This window comes from Entelurus aequoreus, linkage group LG26 (assembly GCF_033978785.1).
Source record: "Entelurus aequoreus isolate RoL-2023_Sb linkage group LG26, RoL_Eaeq_v1.1, whole genome shotgun sequence".
Classification (NCBI taxonomy): domain Eukaryota; kingdom Metazoa; phylum Chordata; class Actinopteri; order Syngnathiformes; family Syngnathidae; genus Entelurus; species Entelurus aequoreus.
In genome coordinates, this window is record NC_084756.1 from 15,590,865 (window position 1) to 15,611,565 (window position 20,701).

The 20,701-nt window shown below is 39.1% G+C and overlaps 1 protein-coding gene and 1 pseudogene across 1 annotated transcript in view; both read left to right on the forward strand.

The window, feature by feature from the left end:
• The window catches only part of LOC133643563 (isoleucine--tRNA ligase, cytoplasmic-like), a 144,789-nt gene that overhangs the window by 35,993 nt on the left and 88,095 nt on the right, over nt 1-20,701 (forward strand). The window contains exons 9-12 of the mRNA XM_062038213.1: nt 2,203-2,263; nt 2,389-2,484; nt 4,536-4,658; nt 20,014-20,105. Of these exons, the coding sequence (XP_061894197.1) occupies nt 2,203-2,263; nt 2,389-2,484; nt 4,536-4,658; nt 20,014-20,105 (372 nt within the window). The remainder of the gene's footprint in view (nt 1-2,202; nt 2,264-2,388; nt 2,485-4,535; nt 4,659-20,013; nt 20,106-20,701) is intronic.
• On the forward strand, nt 11,430-13,728 carry LOC133643086 (vimentin-like; annotated as a pseudogene).

Here is a 20,701-nt window from a genome sequence, read left to right on the forward strand (position 1 = left end):
GATTTAGCAAAGCAATCAAACAATGTACTAATATGATCCACTTCAAGAAACTCTTCAAACTTAAAGTGTTTACAAAGTACAAAGAAGAAGAACCATGATAAACATTCTCAATTTATTTCATCCATCCATTCATTCATTCTTAAAGTAATCTTACTTATCTCATCATATGAAATATGACTTACTTCACCAATTATTATTATTAAATTCTTACTATTATGTATTTATTTATTTTTATTGTGATTACATAGGGAGTTTATTGTGAATAAATTGTGAACAGGAAGTGAACCAAAAAGTTTTAGCAACTGGCGTGGTGAAGTTGGTAGAGTGGCCGTGCCAGCAATCGGAGGGTTGCTGGTTACTGGGGTTCAATCCCCACCTTCTACCATCCTAGTCACGTCCGTTGTGTCCTTGGGCAAGACACTTCACCCTTGCTCCTGATGGGTGCTGGTTAGCGCCTTGCATGGCAGCTCCCGCCATCAGTGTGTGAATGTGTGTGTGAATGGGTAAATGTGGAAATAGTGTCAAAGCGCTTTGAGTACCTTGAAGGTAGAAAAGCGCTATACAAGTATAACCCATTTATCATTATCATTTATTTATGTAAAGAAAAGGGGTAGGATTAAATAAGATCTACTACTTTCTACTCCTTTTCGAACATGTTGAAAAGAGAAACTGGAAATTGTGATGTATCATGTTGTATGCTTGCATGTTCGAAATAAACTCAAACTCAAACTTAATGATCAGAATCAGGTGTCCTAATCACTTGGCACATGAGTATAAAATCAAGCACTTAGGCATGGAGACTGTTTCTACAAACATTTGTGAAGGAATGGGCCGCTCTCAGGAGCTCAGTGATTTCCAGTGTGGAACTGTCATAGGATCCCACCTGTGCAACAAATCCACTCGTGAAACTTCCTCGCTCCTAAATATTCCAAAGTCAACTGTCGGCTTTATTATAAGAAAATGGAAGAGTTTGGGAACAACAGCAACTCAGCCACCAAGTGGTAGGACATGTAAATTGACAGAGGGGTCAGCGGATGCTGAAGCGCATAGTGCAAAGAGGTCGACGACTTTCTGCACAGTCAGTTGCTACAGAGCTCCAAATTTCATGTGACCTTCCAATTAGCCCACGTACAGTACGCAGAGAACTTCATGGAATGGGTTTCCATGGCCGAACAGCTGCATCTAAGCCATACATCACCAAGTCCAATGCAAAGCGTCGGACGCAGTTGTGTAAAGCACGTCGGCACTGGACTCTTGAGCAGTGGAGACGCGTTCTCTGGAGTGATGAATCACGCTTTTCCTGGCAATCTGATAGACGTCTTGGTTTGGAGGTGGTGAAATTTGGTGGAGAAGGAATTATGGTGTGGGGTTGTTTTTCAGTGAAAGAAACTTTGAATGCTCCAGGATACCAAACCATTTTGGACAATTCCATGCTCCCAACCTTGTGGGAACAGTTTGGAGCGGGCCCCTTCCTCTTCCAACATGACTGTGCACCAGTGAACAAAGCGAGGTCATGGATGACAGAGTCTGATGTGGATGACCTTGACTGACCTGCACAGAGTCCTGACCTGAACCCGATAGAACACCTTTGGGATGAATTAGAACGGAGACTGAGAGCCAGGCCTTCTCGACCAACATCAGTGTGTGACCTCACCAATGCGCTTTTGGAAGAATGGTGGAAAATTCCTATAAACACACTCCGCAACCTTGTGGACAGCCTTCCCAGAAGAGTTGAAGCTGTAATAGCTGCAAAAGGTGGACCGACATCTTATTGAACCCTATGGGTTAGGAATGGGATGGCACTTCTAGTTCATATGTGAGTCAAGGCAGGTGGCCAAATACTTTTGGCAATATAGTGTATCTTTTTTTTGACTGGTTAAAACATTTTATTATGATTTTGTGAGCCACAGAAGCTGCAAATGAGCATAAATGCTAATACTGCATGAACCACTGAGCCTAAGTACTTCTACATAATTATGTGTAATTAAAATGAGTGAAAACTTTGTGAAACCAGTAAATAACTCGATACAATCATAATAAAACGTATTTAGGTGCAGTGCATGCAAGGTCTCCTGTGGGATTGTGTTTTCTAAGTTTGGCTTTTTCCAACTTCTTCTTCCTCTTAACTGTTTTCTGAAAAGTTTTAATACGCTTTGTGCAATCCCTGACATCCAACTTGAAGTGTGTTCCCTGCATTTCCAGATTTCCTGGCAAAACACTGAGGGGAAAGAAATACAAGCCTCTTTTCAATTACTTTGCCAAGGTTTGTAAACTCTGTTGCTCTCTCACACTTTTTATGTGTTGTCATAAACTAATCCTACCTTTCTCCCCAATTACGTCACATGTCTTTTTGCAAATTTACCTTTTTTCCATTCACTTTTTGTCTAGTGTGGTGACAAAGGAGCATTCCAAGTGGTGACAGATAACTACGTCAAAGAGGATGAGGGCACAGGAGTGGTCCATCAGGCACCTTACTTTGGAGCCGTAAGTATGGACTTGAATCTGTTTGATAATTTATAGCTGTGCAGTGTTCAATACTTGTATTGAATACGCTGTGCGAGTGGAGAAGTCACGCTACTGTATCAGAGGTATCCCGTCATTGCTAATGGAGGTAGAAGACCTTGTCCAATTGTGAAGCAAAATTAAAATGAAATCAAGTGGAAATTGATAGAGTATATGAAACTAAGTTCTTGGGAATAATAATTGATCATAAATTATGTTGGAAACCGCAGATTTAATATATTAAGGGAAAAATATCCAAATTCATTGCTATTCTTTATAAAGTAAGACACATGCTGAATAAAAAATGTCTGCATGTGTTATATTATTATTTTATTTTTCTATATCTAACATATTGTGTTGAAATTTGGGGGGATGTTTATAAAACAAACAGACTCAATAGTTCAACCTCAAAAAAGGGTAATTAGAATAATACACAAAGTGTGCTACTATGAACCTACCAATCCATTATTCACAAGTCCTAATGTGTTAAAATGTTCAGATATTGTTTCTAAAAACAATGCAAATTGTGTTTCGAGTAAAGAACAGCCTTCCAGCTTGTATTTTTAGGTTATTTAAATTAAGAGGAGAAAACTATTTTACAGGGGATATTGATTTTTGAAATATGTAAGGTAAGAAGGAATATAAAATACAAATGTATTTCAGTTTTAGGAGTTAAATGGTGGAACAAGCTCAGTGATGAGTTGAAGACATGTAGTTCTTTGTTAAGGTTTAAGAAAGCCTTGAAAGGTGAAATAATGGAAAATTAATAAAATATAGCAACAATTACTTTCATCCCATTTATTTGTTTGAACGTTGATGTTCCAGGAAATCTAATTTTCAGTGCATGTATAGGATAGGCAAATGTATGCCTTGGCTTCAGCCTATTCCTTTTTCGGTCATTCTTTTGCTTGTGTGTATGTGTATGATTGTTAATATTTATAATCTGTGCTGATAAATTGATCACACAAAATGGTTGATTATATGACCAAAATAAACTCATTTCATTCATTCAAGGTGGCAGGGCTGCTTCAAGGCTGTAGGCAGCTGTCTATGTTTTACTGCCACCACAGCCACATCCCAGCCTATTTACCAAATAGACTGTCAAACCAAACCCTAACAAGCCTTTTCTAAAATGTTTTCTAAATGCTGCAGTATTCATTTTTAAAAATGACATTCCTGGGGAAAAAAAATTGGTCAAATTTTTTATCAATGTATTTCTTTTTTGCTCTAAAGAAATGAAAAAACTAACACAGACTTACATTTTTCTTCACTCATGTTAAGTTAAAGTTAAAGTACCAATGATTGTCACACACACACTAGGTGTGGGGAAATTTGTCCTCTGCATTTGACCCATCCCCTTGTTCACCCCCTGGGAGGTGAGGGGAGCTGTGGGCAGCAGCAGTAGCCGCGCCCGGGAATCATTTTTGGTGATTTAATAATAATAATAATAATACCTGGGATTTATATCCAACCCTTGATGCTGAGTGCCAAGCAGGGAGGTAATGGGTCCCATTTTTATAGTCTTTGGTATGACTCGGCCGAGGTTTGAACTCACAACCTGCCGATCTCAGGGCGGACACTCTAACCACTAGGCCACTGAGTGACAAGAAGCCAAACGACCCCCGTTAGCCATCCAGGGTGTTTAAATACAGAACACATTTACAGTTAGACCACAATTAGATCCTTCACGCCAAGTCGTCACATTTCAGCAGTGTTTGTTTGAGCTCGCAAAGGGGATCTAGCCAGACACGGAATTCAGTAAGGAGTCATAATGTGTCTTTAGGGCTTACGAGACAGCATGCCAATGAGTTTGAGTAATGACTTATTTAGAGTTTAATCTACTTTGTGGAAATGATAAGGAGAAGAAAAAATACCTAATGAAAATGATGGCTATTACTATTGAGGTAATGTCACTATAGAGACACAATCTTACATTTATGAAAACAGCCTTGTGCTGAGGTCAATGATATTTGTGGCGGTGACTAACCGTGTGAAGGAAATTGGTTATCATAATCAATGTTTTCCCCGTGTAGGACGATCACAGGGTGTGCACCGAATACAACATCATCCAACGAGACCAGGCTCCTATCTGCCCGGTGGATGCCTCCGGCTGCTTCACTTCAGAGGTTTCCGACTTCGCAGGACAGTATGTCAAAGTGAGTGACACGTCAGGACATTTGACCATAAACTCCTGAACAGTATTGAGAGCCGCTTAGGTTCAACATTTATTTTTGCACATTTTGTGCTCACAGCTAAGATGACTAACGTAATTTCCGGTCCATAGGGCACACCGGATTATAAGACGCATTAAAAAAGTAATAATTTTTTTCTAAATGTAGAACACTTCCTTGTGGTCTACATAACATGTAATGGTGGTTCTTTGGTCAAAATGTTGCATAGATTATGTTTTACATATCATCTTCAAGCCGCTTTCTGACAGTCGCTTCCGGATGCGCTGTTTTGTGGGCGGTCTTATTTACGTGGCTCACCTTCGGCAGCGTCTTCTCCCCGTCATCTTTGTTGTAGCGTGCAAGGGCGGGAGTGGAAGAAAACTGTTTTAATGACATTCAGACTTTACTTAAATCAATAATGAAGCAGCATTTCCTCATCCGGAAATGTGTCCCGTGAAAAATCGTCCGACCGGAACTCTCTAATAACTCAAGTTCCTTGGGTGAATAATGTAAACTCACTAGACCAGTATGTTTTAGCGCTTTCATGGCGAGTTTACTGACAGATATAATAAGTAAGAACTTTACACTACTTTATATTAGAAATGGCAACAGCAGAGGGTGAATGTTCCATAACAAGTAAAGAAAAAGCTTATCAGCTACGAACTACAAAGGTGGACATGCACAACTTTTCAGGATTTATGCAGATCCTTAATACAGATCAGCAGGTACCAGAAGGTAAGAAAAGTTGCTTTTGCTTAATATCGTGAAACAAAACCCCAGATAATGTCTTACCTTATACACACACACCATAATAATACTTGTATGTTGAAGCACATCAAGTGCTGCGGCTTCATAGCTTACCAAAGTCGTACTAAAACATTTTGATAGATTTTTGAGCGCCGTGTGTAATGTTCTATATTCTCAATAGAACATTTAAAATGTTAGTGTTGTTTACTTGAGTCATATTGCCATCATAGTGCAGTCTACGCATATTTCTGTTTGGACTGCCATCTACTGGTCACACTTACTACACCATGTATCAAATAAAATTGCTTCGAGGTCGGTAAGCAAAACCAGAATTATTCCGTACATTAGGCGCACCGGTTTATAAGGCTCACTGTCGAGTTTTGAGAAGAAAAAGGATTTTAAGTGCGCCTTATAGTCTGGAAAATACGGTACTTCCTTTCCCTGCTGCTCTCCATTTAATATTGTCTAGAAAATGATTTCTATTAAGACTTGATTTGAGAATAACACTACGTCTATTTTACTGATATTGAAAACCTCAAACCAAAGAGTTTTCTGAATGTTTGTGTGGCCGTGAACGCATCACAAGCTGTGCGTGTTGGCGCCAGGGACAGAGAGCGCATATGAAAGAGAGAGCGAGTTGCTGCTGTTGTTTTGGCGAGTTTTTGGGTTGAACTTTTTTTCAGAATCAGATACTTTGTTGACAGCGGATGCGATTTTCTTCTCATGCATTGTGGTAGCGCAGGGTCGGCAACCTTTACCACTCAAAGAGCCATTTTGGCAAGTTTCACAAATTAAAGAAAGTAATTGGAGCCACAAAAAAAATTTAAAATGAAAAACACCGCATACAAAGCTTTAATGCTTTGTGCTATGTTAACCAGGGGTCTCCGACACACGTACCGGCACGCACTTTAATGTGGAAATTTGATGTTAGTGCAGCCCGCGAGTTTTGAATGAATGCCGCTTGCTAGCGTCATACTTGCCAACCCTCTCATTTTTCCCGGGAGACTCCCGAATATCAGAGCGTGATGACACTGCATTTGGCGCCCTCTACAGTCTGCCCTAACAGTGTACCTGCTCGACCACACGTAGAATGCAATTTCAGCTTGCTCACGTAAGTGACAGCAAGGCTACTACCTCAGCAGCCACACATCTTACACTGACGGTACCAATACCCAGAATCCCATGCAGCCCTAACTCTTCCGCTCAACCAACGCACGGAGAGGGAGGGGGGGGGGGGGGTTGATGTGTGGGGGGATTTGGTGGTAGCGGGGGTGTATAATGTAGACCGGAAGAGTTAGGGCTGCATGGGATTCTGGGTAATGGTTGTGTTGTGTTTATGTTGTGTTACGGTGGGATGTTCTCCAGAAATGTGTTTTTCATTCTTTTTTGGTGTGGGTTCACAGTGTGGCGCATATTTGTAACGTAACAATGTTAAAGTTGTTTGATACGGCTACCGTCAGTGTAAACTGTGTGGCTGATGAGTAAGTATGCTTTGCTGTCTCCTGTGTGTGCAAGTAATAACAACATGCAACATGTGGCTGGACTGGCACGCTGTATGTAAATGCTATAGAGGACAATTACTGCAGTGCAATTGGAGCACACCCTTTATTTAGTAATTAGAGTGTAAATAGGATTATTGTTTCCCTGGGAGTAATCTATGAGAGACACTGAGATCCATAATTCTCCTGGGAAAATCGGGGGAGTCGGCACGTATGTAGCTGAGCCGCATCAGAGTGGTCAAGGAGTCGCATGCGGCTCCGGAGCCGCGTGTTGCCGACCCCTGTGGTAGCGGAACGCTGCATTAAACAGTGTTGAAGCTGAGCGTCCATTGACTTGAATGGGGGAAGTAGGTCGTTCCACTGCAGCCAAACTAGACAGTTATTGGATAAATCCTCGTCTTTGTCCTGCCCATCGGACGCTGCGCGTCTCTAAGTGAATTGAAAGTGTGCTTGGCCTCGGGCGGTCTGGACGCTGAGCTGCTGCATGATGATTGGATGATCTGTCTCAGGCTGAATCCCTTTTTGATTTACAGCATAGTAAGAGAATGGTGATCTTGAAATATAAACAACTGCCAGAGTATTTTTCAAATTTCGTTCCATTGCTCCGTGTTGATATGGATAGTTTTACAATATTCTAAGTGGCGTTCTCTTGTAAAATCTTGTGTGTATTTTATGTTATTGGAGACTGTATTTCTGTAGGGCTGCAACAACTAATCAATTAAATCGATTAAAATCGATTATTAAAATAGTTGCCGATTAATTTAGTCATCGATTCGTTTGATCTATGCTATGCGCATGCACAGTTTTTTTTTTTTATTTAAATTTTTTAATAAACCTTTATTTATAAACTGCAACATTTACAAACAGCTGAGAAACAATAATCACAATAAGTATGGTGCCAGTATGCTGTTTTTTTTCAATAAAATACTGGATAGGATAGAAATGTAGTTTGTCTCTTTTATCAGCCCTTTGAGACACTTGTGATTTAGGGCTATATAAATAAACATTGATTGATTGATATCTGATTATTAATCGAAGTAATAATCGACAGATTAATCGATTATCAAATTAATCGTTAGTTGCAGCTCTATATTTGTGTTTTAGAAAGTATCTGAAAATGAGCTTCCACTACTTGAAAGACCAGCAGCAGCTACTGATCTACAGTAATGTATATATTGGAATGTAAATTACATTTTTATTGGAATGTAACAATTAGGGTTGTACAGTATACCGGTATTGGTATAGTACCGCGATACTAATGAATCATATTCGATACTATACCGCCTCTAAAAATTACCGGTCCCCCAGCCCCCGGCCTCCATGGCGACAAATAAAGTGAGTTTCTTACAAGTATCATCCCTGCAGGACGAGGAATAGCTAAACATGCTTCACTACACACCGTAGCTCACCGGCGTCACAATGTAAACAAACGCCATTGGTGGAGCTACACCTAATACCCACTGTAATGATACCAAGTACAGGAGCGTATCACGTCCATACTACTATGATTACATAGATATTTTTTAGCATCACAAAATCTTTTTTCGTTTTTTTAAAATGTATATATGTATATATGACCAATGCATGATCCTGTAACTACTTGGTATCGGATTGATACCTAAATTTGTGGTAACATCCAAAACTAATGTAAAGCATCAAAACAGAAGAATAAGTGAGTATTACATTTTAACATAAGTGTAAATAGAACATGTTAAAAGAGAAAATAACCAGATATTAACAGTAAATGAACAAGTAGATTAATAATTCATTTTCTACCACTTGTCCTTAATCATTTTGACAAAATAATAGAATGAGAAATGACACAATATGTTACTGCATATGTCAGCGGCTAAATTGGGAGCCTTTGTTTGCTTACTTACTAATAAAAGACCAGTTGTCTTGTATGTTCACTATTTTATTTAAGGACAAACTTGCAATAAGAAACATATGTTTAATGTACCCTAAGATTTTTTGTTTGAAAAAAAAAAAGCCAATAATGCCAATTTTTGTGGCCCCCATTATTTAGAAAAGTATCGAAATACATTTTGGTACCAGTACCAAAATATTGGTATCGGGACAACACTAATAGCAATATTATGTGGCTATAAGTTATATAATGTTTCTAAAAATATGTTTGAAGTCAAGAGGTTTACTGTTCTTGCAATACTTTAAAACAGTATCGAAATATGTTACTACATGGTTAAATTTAATTAAGAATATAATTTATATCGTTCACAAAATCTTATTTTATCCAGTAGTTTTTCTGACCAATGTGTTTCTTCAATTAAACTTGTAACACATATTGTTCACTCTAGTAAACATTCCTCCAACTACTTAAAATTGTGTTGTTAAAATTTTGTGTTTCATGCCGAAATTTGGAAAAACCCTTAGGGAAGATTCTGAAGTAGCCAGCAAGGTATCGTATTTTGTGCATCAATGGGTTGCAGTAATCTGAAAAGTCTAGACCATTTCAGTAATTCGATGTTGTATTATGAAACAATGGCAAATTCTTCAGCCCACAACACCCAAAAGGTCAGCGTGTAGTTGTGCTGGAGAACCTGTTGCCATAGCACACTAGTTTTCCTGGCCCACTCAATCTTGCTATTGTTGAATGAAATATCCAATTGTTTAAGTGATTAAGTATTTGACATATTGCTGCAAAAAGAACAGTAGTTGTCCTTTTAACTGGCGCTAATATTACATCGTTGGCTAATAATGTACAAACGCTCACTGTCCAGTACGAGTTTCAGCCATGTGAAATGTCTACAAAAACGCAGAAATCCAAATTTTTAAACATTAAAAATATCACTTCCGCGTTTAAAAAAAAATTTAATATCAAAAAAATGGTATCCAAACAAAATCTGTTGCCTATTAGCCTCAGCTGCAGGTACTCGCTGTTTCTCTGGCCTAAACGCCGCACTGAAATGCAGGACAGGGAAACTATCAGGGGTGCTGAAACAAGCTAGCTAGTTAGCATCATCTAGCTGCTTGTTGTCGCCTGCGTTCGCTCTACAAGCCACAACGTTGACGGCTTTCTACTTTGTTAATAATCATATTTGAATTATTACAATCCGAACACTGCTATTTTTGAACGAGTTGTAGTTCTAGAGCAGTGGTTCTTAACTTTGTTGGAGGTACCGAACCCCACCAGTTTCATATGTGCATTCACCGAACCCTTCTTTAGTGAAAAATAAAATGTTTTTTTTCAAATTCAAGAAAAAGTCATGTTTTTTTACTGGTGCACAAAATGAACCGTGCATGAGCATCACCTTGTTTAAAGAACAAAACCAACACAGTGCATGAACTCACAATAAATTACGCACCTTACACACATGACCATGAATTGATTAACGTGGACCCCGACTTAAACAAGTTGAAAAACGTATTCAGGTGTTACCATTTAGTGGTCAATTGTACGGAATATGTACTGCACTGTGTCCTTTGCAATTTACTAGTAAAAGTTTCAATCAAACAACCTGCAAATCAGATGGAAAATTAGAGGGAAAATTGTTTGGGGGTATCCATAAAACGGCGATAGGGAGAAGTTTTTATTTACACGATAAGTCGGATGTGTCTTTACCTCCGTGACAGAGGCTCCGCCGAACCCCTGAGGCAGACTCACCGAACCCCTAGGGTTCGATCAAACCCAGGTTAAGAACCACTGTTCTAGAGTATTTATTCGTAGCCAGGGAGGTGGTGTCATTGTGGTGTGGCTATAGGATAGAGTTGCCAAATGGTAAACGTTTTCTGAGTTCTCCTCATGTACAGTACTGGCCAGAAGTTTGGACACAACTTCTCATTCAGTGCGTTTTCTTTATTTTCTTTATTGAGCTTCAAGAGGTAGTCACCTGAAATGGTTTTCGCCTCATAGGTGTGCTTGAAACTCATCGAGAGAATGCCAAGAGTGTGCAAAGCAGTACGTAGAGCAAAGGGTGGCTATTTTGAAGAAGCTAGAATATAAAACATGTTTTCAGTTATATCACCTTTTTTTATTAAGTACATTACTCCACATGTGTTTATTCATAGTTTTGATGCTTTCAGTGACAATCTACAATGTAAATAGTCATGAACATAAAGAAAACCCATTGAATGAGGAGAAGGTGTGTCCAAACTTTTGGCCTGTACTGTATGTTTTTACATTACATTTGAAATGATAATGTTAGTAAATTATCTTCTTAAAAAAACAAAACAATTCTGTTTTACATTTCAGGGACATGTGTCCAAAAGACAGCCAAATAGGTTGGTAGATGAGAATACATCCAAAGGTAAAATATAGTAATAATATATAATATAGCACCCAATTGCAGAAAATGTAGTCTTGATTTATAAAAAAAAAATTGCCGCACTTAGTGCCGATAGAAATGTTCCTCTTTTTTTTGTTAGTTTTCCTCTTTTTTTCTCAAAAGGTGCTCACATGCCTGGAGTTTTAAGGCTTTTTTTTGTTGGTATATAAAATTACTTCAGTGACTAGGGAGGGCCACAAAAAGAGAAGTCCCACATCTCTGGCAACATGAAGAGTGTATCTTACAGCCAGAAGAGCTTGCAGGTCAGCGGCTATGGGGGCAATACGGGTACAGAGCCTGTCTGTCCCGAGCCCCCTCGATCCTCTTGGAACAGGATCTGCGAAACTGTCATTAAGCTAACAAGAAAGAGGAGATGCAGGAGCTAAATGTCAAGTTTGCGGGGTACATTGCGAAGGTGCAGGTGCTTGAGCAGACGAATGCTGCTCTTCAGGAGGCGCTGGCTACTCTGCAGGGTTTTTACAAGGAGTGCAAGAATACGCACTGAAATTTCAAGAGGTGCATGATCTGATTGAGGTTCTGACCAATGGGAAGTGGGCAGTTGATATTGAGTGAGGCTATATTGAATAGGAGCTGTAGATGTGGAAGTTAAAGCTGGGTGAGGAACTCATCATCATCATCAATGTGCGGCCGTAGCCAAGAGACCTAACCTTGCACAACCCTTCGCCAGCAGTCGGGGTCACCCATGGCAGAGCCCAGCTCTGAAACAAGGATCCCAGTGTCCCGTGCGATTACTTCGGGGTAGGTGAGGCGACCCCTGGTAGATTGTTTCCAAAAGGACGAGCTGTGATATCCGCTTCGTCTTGGCACGGAAGCAGTGACCAGCAAACTGTGCGCAATGTTGGCTCAGACGGGTGTTTGCTCGAGGTAGGTTGCCGTATATTTGGTCCAAGGTGGGATGGGACTGCCACGACAAACCTTGAACCCTTCGAAGCAGGTTGGTATAGCAACCGCAAGGCGTTTGTAAAGGCGTGCATTGAGTGTCCAGGTCTCGGAGCCGTACATGAGTGGCAGATTTGAAGAGGTCTAGCTTGAGTGAATTAAGCAGGTTGGAGTGCCATATGCTATCCATTTTATTACTTGCTTTCCAGGGTTGGGCTTTCCTGGTACGGAAGTCATTACCGGAATCCATGATCCAGGAACTGAGGTACTTAAAATCGTCAACTTGCTTAAGTGGGGCTCCAGATTTGGAGGACAGTTGTACAGCAGTTTCGGTTGAGACAAATTCTGTCTTCAGGGAGTGGCCGTGGAGACCAACATAGTTAGCAGCATCCTTGAGAGTACGGAGAAGGACCTCTGCATCTGCCGACGAGTTGGATGGTATTGCAATGTCATCTGCAAAATACAAATCTGTGATGTATTTCGCCGGGTGTCTGCGTCTAGTCCGGGGCTTTAGTAGCAGCCCCATGTTGTTGTTAGCATCAAGAGAGACGCGGAGGACGTAATGAAGGTCGATGATAAAAAGAAAAGAGGCTAGAGTGTCTCCCTGTAAAACGCCAGCGCTGATTTCAAATGACCCAGTTTCTCCGTCAGAGGTGATAACTCTTGTGCTGGTATTGGTGTAAAGAGCCTTAATGGCCAGAACAATGTCATCTGGAATACCATAGCGGGGTACAATGATAAACATGGCCTCTCTGTTGACGGAATCAAAGGCTTTCTTGAAGTCAAGGAACAGTAATGTAATATCTTTCTTGGTTGAGGAACTAGCAGGATATGGATATCACTGTCGAGTTGAATGAAGAGCGTCCTAAACTCGTGACCAACCCACCCAACATGCGGACAGAGATAGAAACAACGTCCAGGAGGCTTAGAAGTGGTACAAGAGCAAGTTTGACACTCTCAAGCATCACGCTGGCAAACACGAGCAGCAAAAGAAGACCATTAAGGGAGAAATTACAACCCTGCTTCGGCAGCTGACACACATCCAGAGCTCGAGTGACACCCTGACGGCTCGCATTGTCGGCCTTGAGCTGCACCTAGGACATGGAGGTGTCCCATATGGAGAAGACGGGGATCCTGGAAGATGTCATCGTACTCTTGGGAACCCAGCTCTGCGAGACCAAACTTGAGATGACCAAGTATTTTAAAGACTGCCAGGCACTTCTTCACACTAAACTCAAGCTGCACGCAGAGATCGCCACCTTCAGGAAGCTGCTAGAAGGGAAGGAAGTGAGGCTGGGCGTTACCCAAGATGTGTGATTTATCAGAAAAGTGGTTCTTCACACGCATACAATTCCACAGAAAAACATCAGAGCAGTGTAGTGTGTAGAGAGAGCATCACCAATTGTTATTCTCTACCTCACCCTGCATACTTGCCTATCAAGGAAGGATACAAAACTTACAAGCAGTTTTTTGGAAATGAAGGGAAGCATGTACCCAGTCTCCTTGACCTGATTTCCCAAACACATTCCCTTGCTTCCCAACCTGTCCTGGTCCTTACTGCGTCATATTTGACACTGGTTCTAAAAATAACCCCTTTTCCATTTAGTTGCTTCTTCTGTCCCCCAACCCTCACTCCATTTGTCATATTTGGCAGCCTTAATGTCTCTTTTGTCCTACCTGATACTGTTTCCCTCTATTAGTAGTCTCTGTCCTCAGTACATCTGTCACTTCCTTCAGCTTGTTTCGCTGTTTTGCAATCAGTGCTTTGTTTGATCCAAGTTTATTAATCAAATGTCAAAACTCTGAGCAGATGTAAGTTAATAAAGATTGAAGTGAGTGCATACTTGATGATTAGTTTTGTTGTGCTTTCCTTTCTCCTGATGAGTATATCCTCTTCAGTTCCACTTTTGTAATCTTAGGGCCCCGTCTGCCCTTTGTTATAATAGATGTGTAGATTCAGCTTGGTGGGTTATCTTAAATACAATTAAAACATTCCATATTTACTCAAATATAAGACAAACCCTAATTTTGGAAAATCCTATTCAATATCAGTTAAATGGTTGATTACATTAAAAAAATCTGTAATTTTGAATATAAGACAACCCTTTTTGTAGAAAATGTGTGGTAGATTGCAATACAAAAAGGATATATATATTGTAGGAGACAAGACGACCCTCCATTTGAGAAAAATAATGTGGTAGATTGCATTACAAAAAATACATATTTTCGAGGATACAAGATGTTCCTTTTTTCAGAAAAAATTTGGTTGATTTTCAAATAAATTAAAAAAATAAAATAAAAAATTATGTATGTATATGTGTGTATATAAATGTGAATGTAAAAATGTATGTGTATGTATATGTGTATGTATATACATGTGTATGTATGTATGTATATATGTGTTTGTATGTATATATATATATATGTGTATGTATGAATACATGTGTATGTATGTATGTGTGTATGTACACTACCGTTCAAAAGTTTGGGGTCACATTGAAATGTCCTTATTTTTGAAGGAAAAGCACTGTACTTTTCAATGAAGAGAACTTTAAACTAGTCTTAACTTTAAAGAAATACACTCTATACATTGCTAATGTGGTAAATGAATATTCTAGCTGCAATATCTACATAGGTGTATAGTGGCCCATTTCCAGCAACTATCACTCCAGTGTTCTAATGGTACAATGTGTTTGCTCATTGGCTCAGAAGGCTTATTGATGATTAGAAAACCCTTGTGCAATCATGTTCACACATCTGAAAACAGTTTAGCTCGTTACAGAAGCTACAAAACTGACCTTCCTTCGAGCAGATTGAGTTTCTGGAGCATCACATTTGTGGGGTCAATTAAACGCTCAAAATGGCCAGGAAAAGATAACTTTCATCTGAAACTCGACAGTCTATTCTTGTTCTTAGAAATGAAGGCTATTCCACAAAATTGTTTGGGTGACCCCAAACTTTTGAACGGTAGTGTATGTATGTGTATATATATGTGTATGTATGTATGTGTATGTATGTACAGTGGGGCAAAAAAGTATTTAGTCAGCCACCCATTGATTGTCAATGGGTGGCTGACTAAATACTTTTTTGCCCCACTGTATGTATGTATATATATGTGTATGTATGTATATATGTGTATGTATGAGTGTATGCATGTGTGTGTGCATGTATGTATGCAGTGTTTCCCATAAACTGCCAAGATACCTGTGGCTATGGGCGTGGTCACCATGACATCGAGCAATTTGCATAATTTACTACAATATGATTTTCTCTAAAAAGGCTAAAAAAATTTATACTTACTAATTAATAACAGTTTTGTTTTAAACGTCCATCCATCCATTTTACAATATAATTACAACACTTTATGTACATATTTATATACAGATTTGAACAATAAGTTATTCACTGAAATATATTTGTTAATTGTGGTTCTTACAAAAAATATATCTTATAAAATATAAAAGCTAAAATGTCTCTTAAAGCTCTGCCCCTTTAATTAGTGCATACTAAATAATTTAACTTTAGCCTACTACTACAACCATATTATTTACCAGCAACATAAAGTGAAACAGGCAGGGGTGTCCTGCCACAGTCAGTAACAAATAAACAGAAAACAGTAGTGGTAAAATACAAATTAGGCAACAAGAGAAGTATCCTACACTTCTCTTTTGTAAAGTAAATCTGAACAGCCTATATGGGCATCTACATCAACTATATGATTTGCCTGAGAAGCTGGACAGGACAAAAAAATAAAGATACATTTTTTTTTAAATCTTTTTATTTGTGGCGGACGTAATTATTTCGTGGCGGGCCGCCACAAATAAATGAATGTGTGGGAAACACTGGTATGTGTATATAAGTTTGGAAAACATTACTAAAACGGAGGCTTTTCAGCGGGTGTAATAACTCCTGGAAATTACTGGCTTAGAATGGCCAAAGGTATAGATGTGTGTTCAAATTGAAGGAAACGGAAAGTACAAATAAAATGACCTCAAATATACATAAAATATGAGGCATAATGATGCATTATGTACATACAGCTAGCATAAATAGCATGTTAGCATCGATTAGCTTGCAGTCATGCACAAAGCTCACCTTTGTGGATTCGTGCACAGCATAAAAAGTTTGGTGGACAAATAGAGACAAAGGAGTGGCATAAAACACGTCTTTCTGTGGCAGCATCAAAGAAAGTTGCACATGTAAACAAAGTACGGTGCGAAATTAGGACAAAATGGCGTGAGCCAAATACTCTCATCAGTGAAGCATGTTTAATGTAAACAGTGGGATTTCTAACAATTAGGAAGGTTTGTGTCATGTTTGTCCTTCTATAGCAGGGGTGTCAAACTCAAATACAGAGTGGGCCAAAATTTAAAACGGAACAAAGCCGTGGGCCAAGGTTGAACAAATTAACCTTTTAATAAGGAGCCAAACAAGTTTTGCATTGAATATTGAACAAGCAAGGCTTATATAACTTTATAGTGACATGCAAAATCGAGTTTCTAATAATAATAATAATAATAAAAAAATATCAATGGCATATCAAATACAATTTAAATAAAAATTGAATGTCTCTTTTCTATTTGCAGCCTTCTGAAGTAAATATCAACATTAACTTTTTCCACAGGCTATTACATTTGAAAATAAAATAACAATGAATAAACCAACCATTCAGGACCTTAAACTGCTCAGTTTGCAACACACTGATCTAATCTGATGTGCCCAAGCCAGATACCTGGCATCTTTTCTTGGATGCTAGTTCATTAATGTCGGGGCTCAGGCTTTGAGCTGAGGCAACCTTCATTATCCAACAAAGGTGTTCATCAGTCATTATATCTCGTAGTCCACCCGGACCACAGTCTTGGGGGCGTGCCTTAAAGGCACTGCCTTTAACGTCCTCTACGAGCTGTCGTCACGTCCGCTTTTCATCCATTCTAACAACGTGCCGGCCCAGTCCCAAGATATGTGCGGCTTCTGTACGCACACACCCGTGAATGCAACGCATACTTGATCAACAGCGATACAGGTTACACTGAGGGTGGCCGTAAAAACACCCTCAGTGTAACCTGTATTGCTGTTGATCAAGTATGCGTTGCATTCACTTGTGTGTGCGTGCAGAAGCCGCACATATTATGTGACTGGGCCAGCACTCGTTGGACTGGATGAAAAGCGGACGTGACGATTTTCGGGAGGGGCACTGAAATTTGGGAGACTCCCGGGAGTGTTTGAGAATTAGCGGTGAATGCGGTGTTACTGCGGAACCGCCGCTGTATATAATCGGCGGGCCAGCTCTAGTGTTAATTTGATATCGCCTCAAGGGCCAAGTGAAATTACACGGCGGGCCAATATTGGTCCGTGGGCCAGAGTTTGACACCCATGTTCTACAGAAACCATATAAAAACAAAAAATATATTTTTTCCTCATCTTTTTCCATTTTCATCCATTTTTTAAAAAGCTCCAGGGAGCCACTATGGCGGCGCTAAAGAGCTGCGAGTTGCCGACCCCCGTCCTAATCAAATAAAGATATTCAGTTAAATTATTTGTACAAATAATGTATCATTTATGTTTTTTTGTCAAGTAATGCAAAACAGACGGTCTCTTGTATGAAATAAGTAAAGTCACCATCCTTCTGGAAGGTGTGAAGTTCTCTCTAGTTAGTGAATTTTGAAATATAGGGTTGACATTGGACTCAACATAACATTCAGTGTACATGTCAAACAAATCACAAAAACAGTCAATTTTAATGTCCAAAATTTTAGACAGGTACGATGTTTTATGACACTAAATGCTGCAAGGATGTGCTTGCATTCAATGTTTTTTACACATTGAATATTGCATAACAACTTGGTCACAATCAAACCAATTGACTCTCTTTTTAAGAAACTATAAGAATTTTAGATAACAAACATTCATTTAATTTTTGCACTTTTTTAAACAAACATACATTTTTAAACTTTTTAATAATTGTATTCTTTTTAAAAATGCATGTCTTGTTTTTATAGTTCTGCATGAACTTGACCCAACCACTTAGGATGATTTTATTAAACTAAAAAGTGTGTGGGTGAGATTGGCACAGGCGCAACAGCTGGAGGAGACCGAGGTTCCTTATAGACGTACAGTTCTCTTGTCAGGGCAACTAAATATTACAACGCTCTACCACTCACCATCTGAATATCACAGACATGCACAAGGAACCTTAAGAAGTGGATACAACTTAAGCAAGTCTGTGACCACTTATAGCGAGTCTTTTTTAATGTGATGTTTTTTTAAAAAAATTATTTGTGCTTCTGTAGTTGTTCATTTATTTCTGTTACCTGCCTGGGGACAACAGATGTAAATGAGCAGTTGTGCTATAATCTGTCATATTTGCACCTGCATTGTTGCAGATGTTCGTTAATATGCACTGTCCCCCCAAAAAAGTATGGTGCTGCAATCCATATTGTATAATATTTAGTCTAAAAAATAATACCATTCACAAACAAGGATGGGGCGAGGGTCACCACTTTGAACAATGACATGAGCAAATTGTCTAACAGTTTAAGAACAACATTTCTCAAATAGCTTTTGCAAGGAATTTAGGGATTTCAGCATCTAAGGTCCGTAATATCATCAAAAGATTCAGAGAATCTGGAGAAATCACTGCACATGAGTGGGAAGGCCCGTGACCTTGGATCCCTCAGGCGGTACTGCATCAAAAAAAGACATTAGCGTGTAAAGGATAACACCACATGGGCCCAGGAACACTTCAGAAAACCACTGTCAGTAACTACAGTTGGTTACTACATCTGTATGTGCAAGTTAAAACTCTACTATGCGAAGCGAAAGCCATTTATCAACAACACCCAGAAACGCTGCCGGCTTCGTTGGGCCCGAGCTCATCTAAGATGGACTGATGCAAAGTGGAGAAGTGTTCTGTGGTCTGACGAGTCCACATTTCAAATTGTTTTTGGAAACTGTGGATGTCGTGTCCTCCGGACCAAAGAAGAAAAGAACCATCCGGACTGTAATAGGCGCAAAGTTAAAAAGATTGCAGGCACTAGGCTGGCCTCCCTGTAGTCCAGACCTGTCTCCCATTGAAAATGTGTTGCCCATTATGAATACGACAACAGAGACCCCGGACTGTTGAACAACTTAAGCTGTACATCAAGCAAGAATAGGAAAGAATTCCACCTGAAAAGCTTCAAAAATTGGTCTCCTCAGTTCCCAAACGTTTACTGAGTGTTGTTAAAAGGAAAGGCCATGTAACACAGTGGTAAAAATGCCATACATCCATAATTAGAGGAATGCTTATACATTGTGAAATGTATATGTATTTTGTGTTTTTAATGCAACTAAGAGCTGTATTTCGTGGCCATCTGGCGTTGCTGATTTCTGGGAGCTCTACAATCGGTCAAAAGAGTGCGAAAGGAGTATGTAAACTTTTCTACATATCATTTTTGTATAAATACCAACGTTTGTGGTCAAAGTTGCTGCCGCACATTTAACACAACTTTTTTGTGTGCTGCAGCCTTTATAAATGAGACCCCAAGTCATTGTTCTGTGCGAGTGATCGAAAGAGAAACCTCTGACTTGCTTGGAGAAAAGTCTTTTAGCCCCCGTTTGTTAGTTTTCATGGATATATCTCTAGACCTCAAATATAAGACCTGTATGCTAACTTGCTAACAACCCTCTAGACATTTTTTGGAACGTGGCTCTTTGAGCTGTACTGCATCTCTACAAGTCACGTATGTGCATGAGAAGAAAAGCTTGGGGGAGATGTTGTTTAGCATACAGTATATGAATCTGTAGACCCTGCATTTTTAATCTTTTTTTTTCCCATTTCCATTGTTTTCATTCCATGTCCTATTTTCCATCAATGTTTCTCATACATTTGCATAATCCTTTTAAAATTCATGTCTATTTTGGTTATTGTAGGATGCTGACAAGAATATCATCAAGTGGCTGAAGGAGAATGGTCGCCTGGTCAACGCCAGCTTTTTCAAACATAGCTACCCTTTCTGCTGGAGGTAAGACATTGATGGACAACTCACTTACCAATATATGAGAACATTTACATAGATATTAAAAAATATATATGTAAATACATATCAATTAATACTTATCAATTAATCATTATGAATGTTAATCCTTCCTCTGCTGTTTTCTGTTACTAAAGTACTTAATGTTTTACTTAATGTGATTAAGTAAAATAATAATTGGGCATGTGCATATATTAGTAGCAGTTAAACATGTCTTTAACTGTAATGTAACAATCAATTGATTCGATTAGCAAAGAGCTTTAGTTTATATTCTGCTGCTTTGATTAATCATGAGTGTAACTAATAAAAATTGATAAAATCCAGACTTTATGGAGTGCCTGGAACTTTGATCTGTATGGTGGTCAACAGCGGACATCCGTCCAACCCTCATTTTATTTAATGATTTTTTATATATGCACACATCTTAAAAGTGCAATATCAATATTGATGATGTACATCTAATACAATATAGTTTTTAGCCTTTTTTTTTTTGAATACGCATTAAGACTATAAAGTGTGCTTAATCCAATTAATCGAACAAACTGTTGATAGATTACTCGATTGCTTAAATAATTGATACCTGC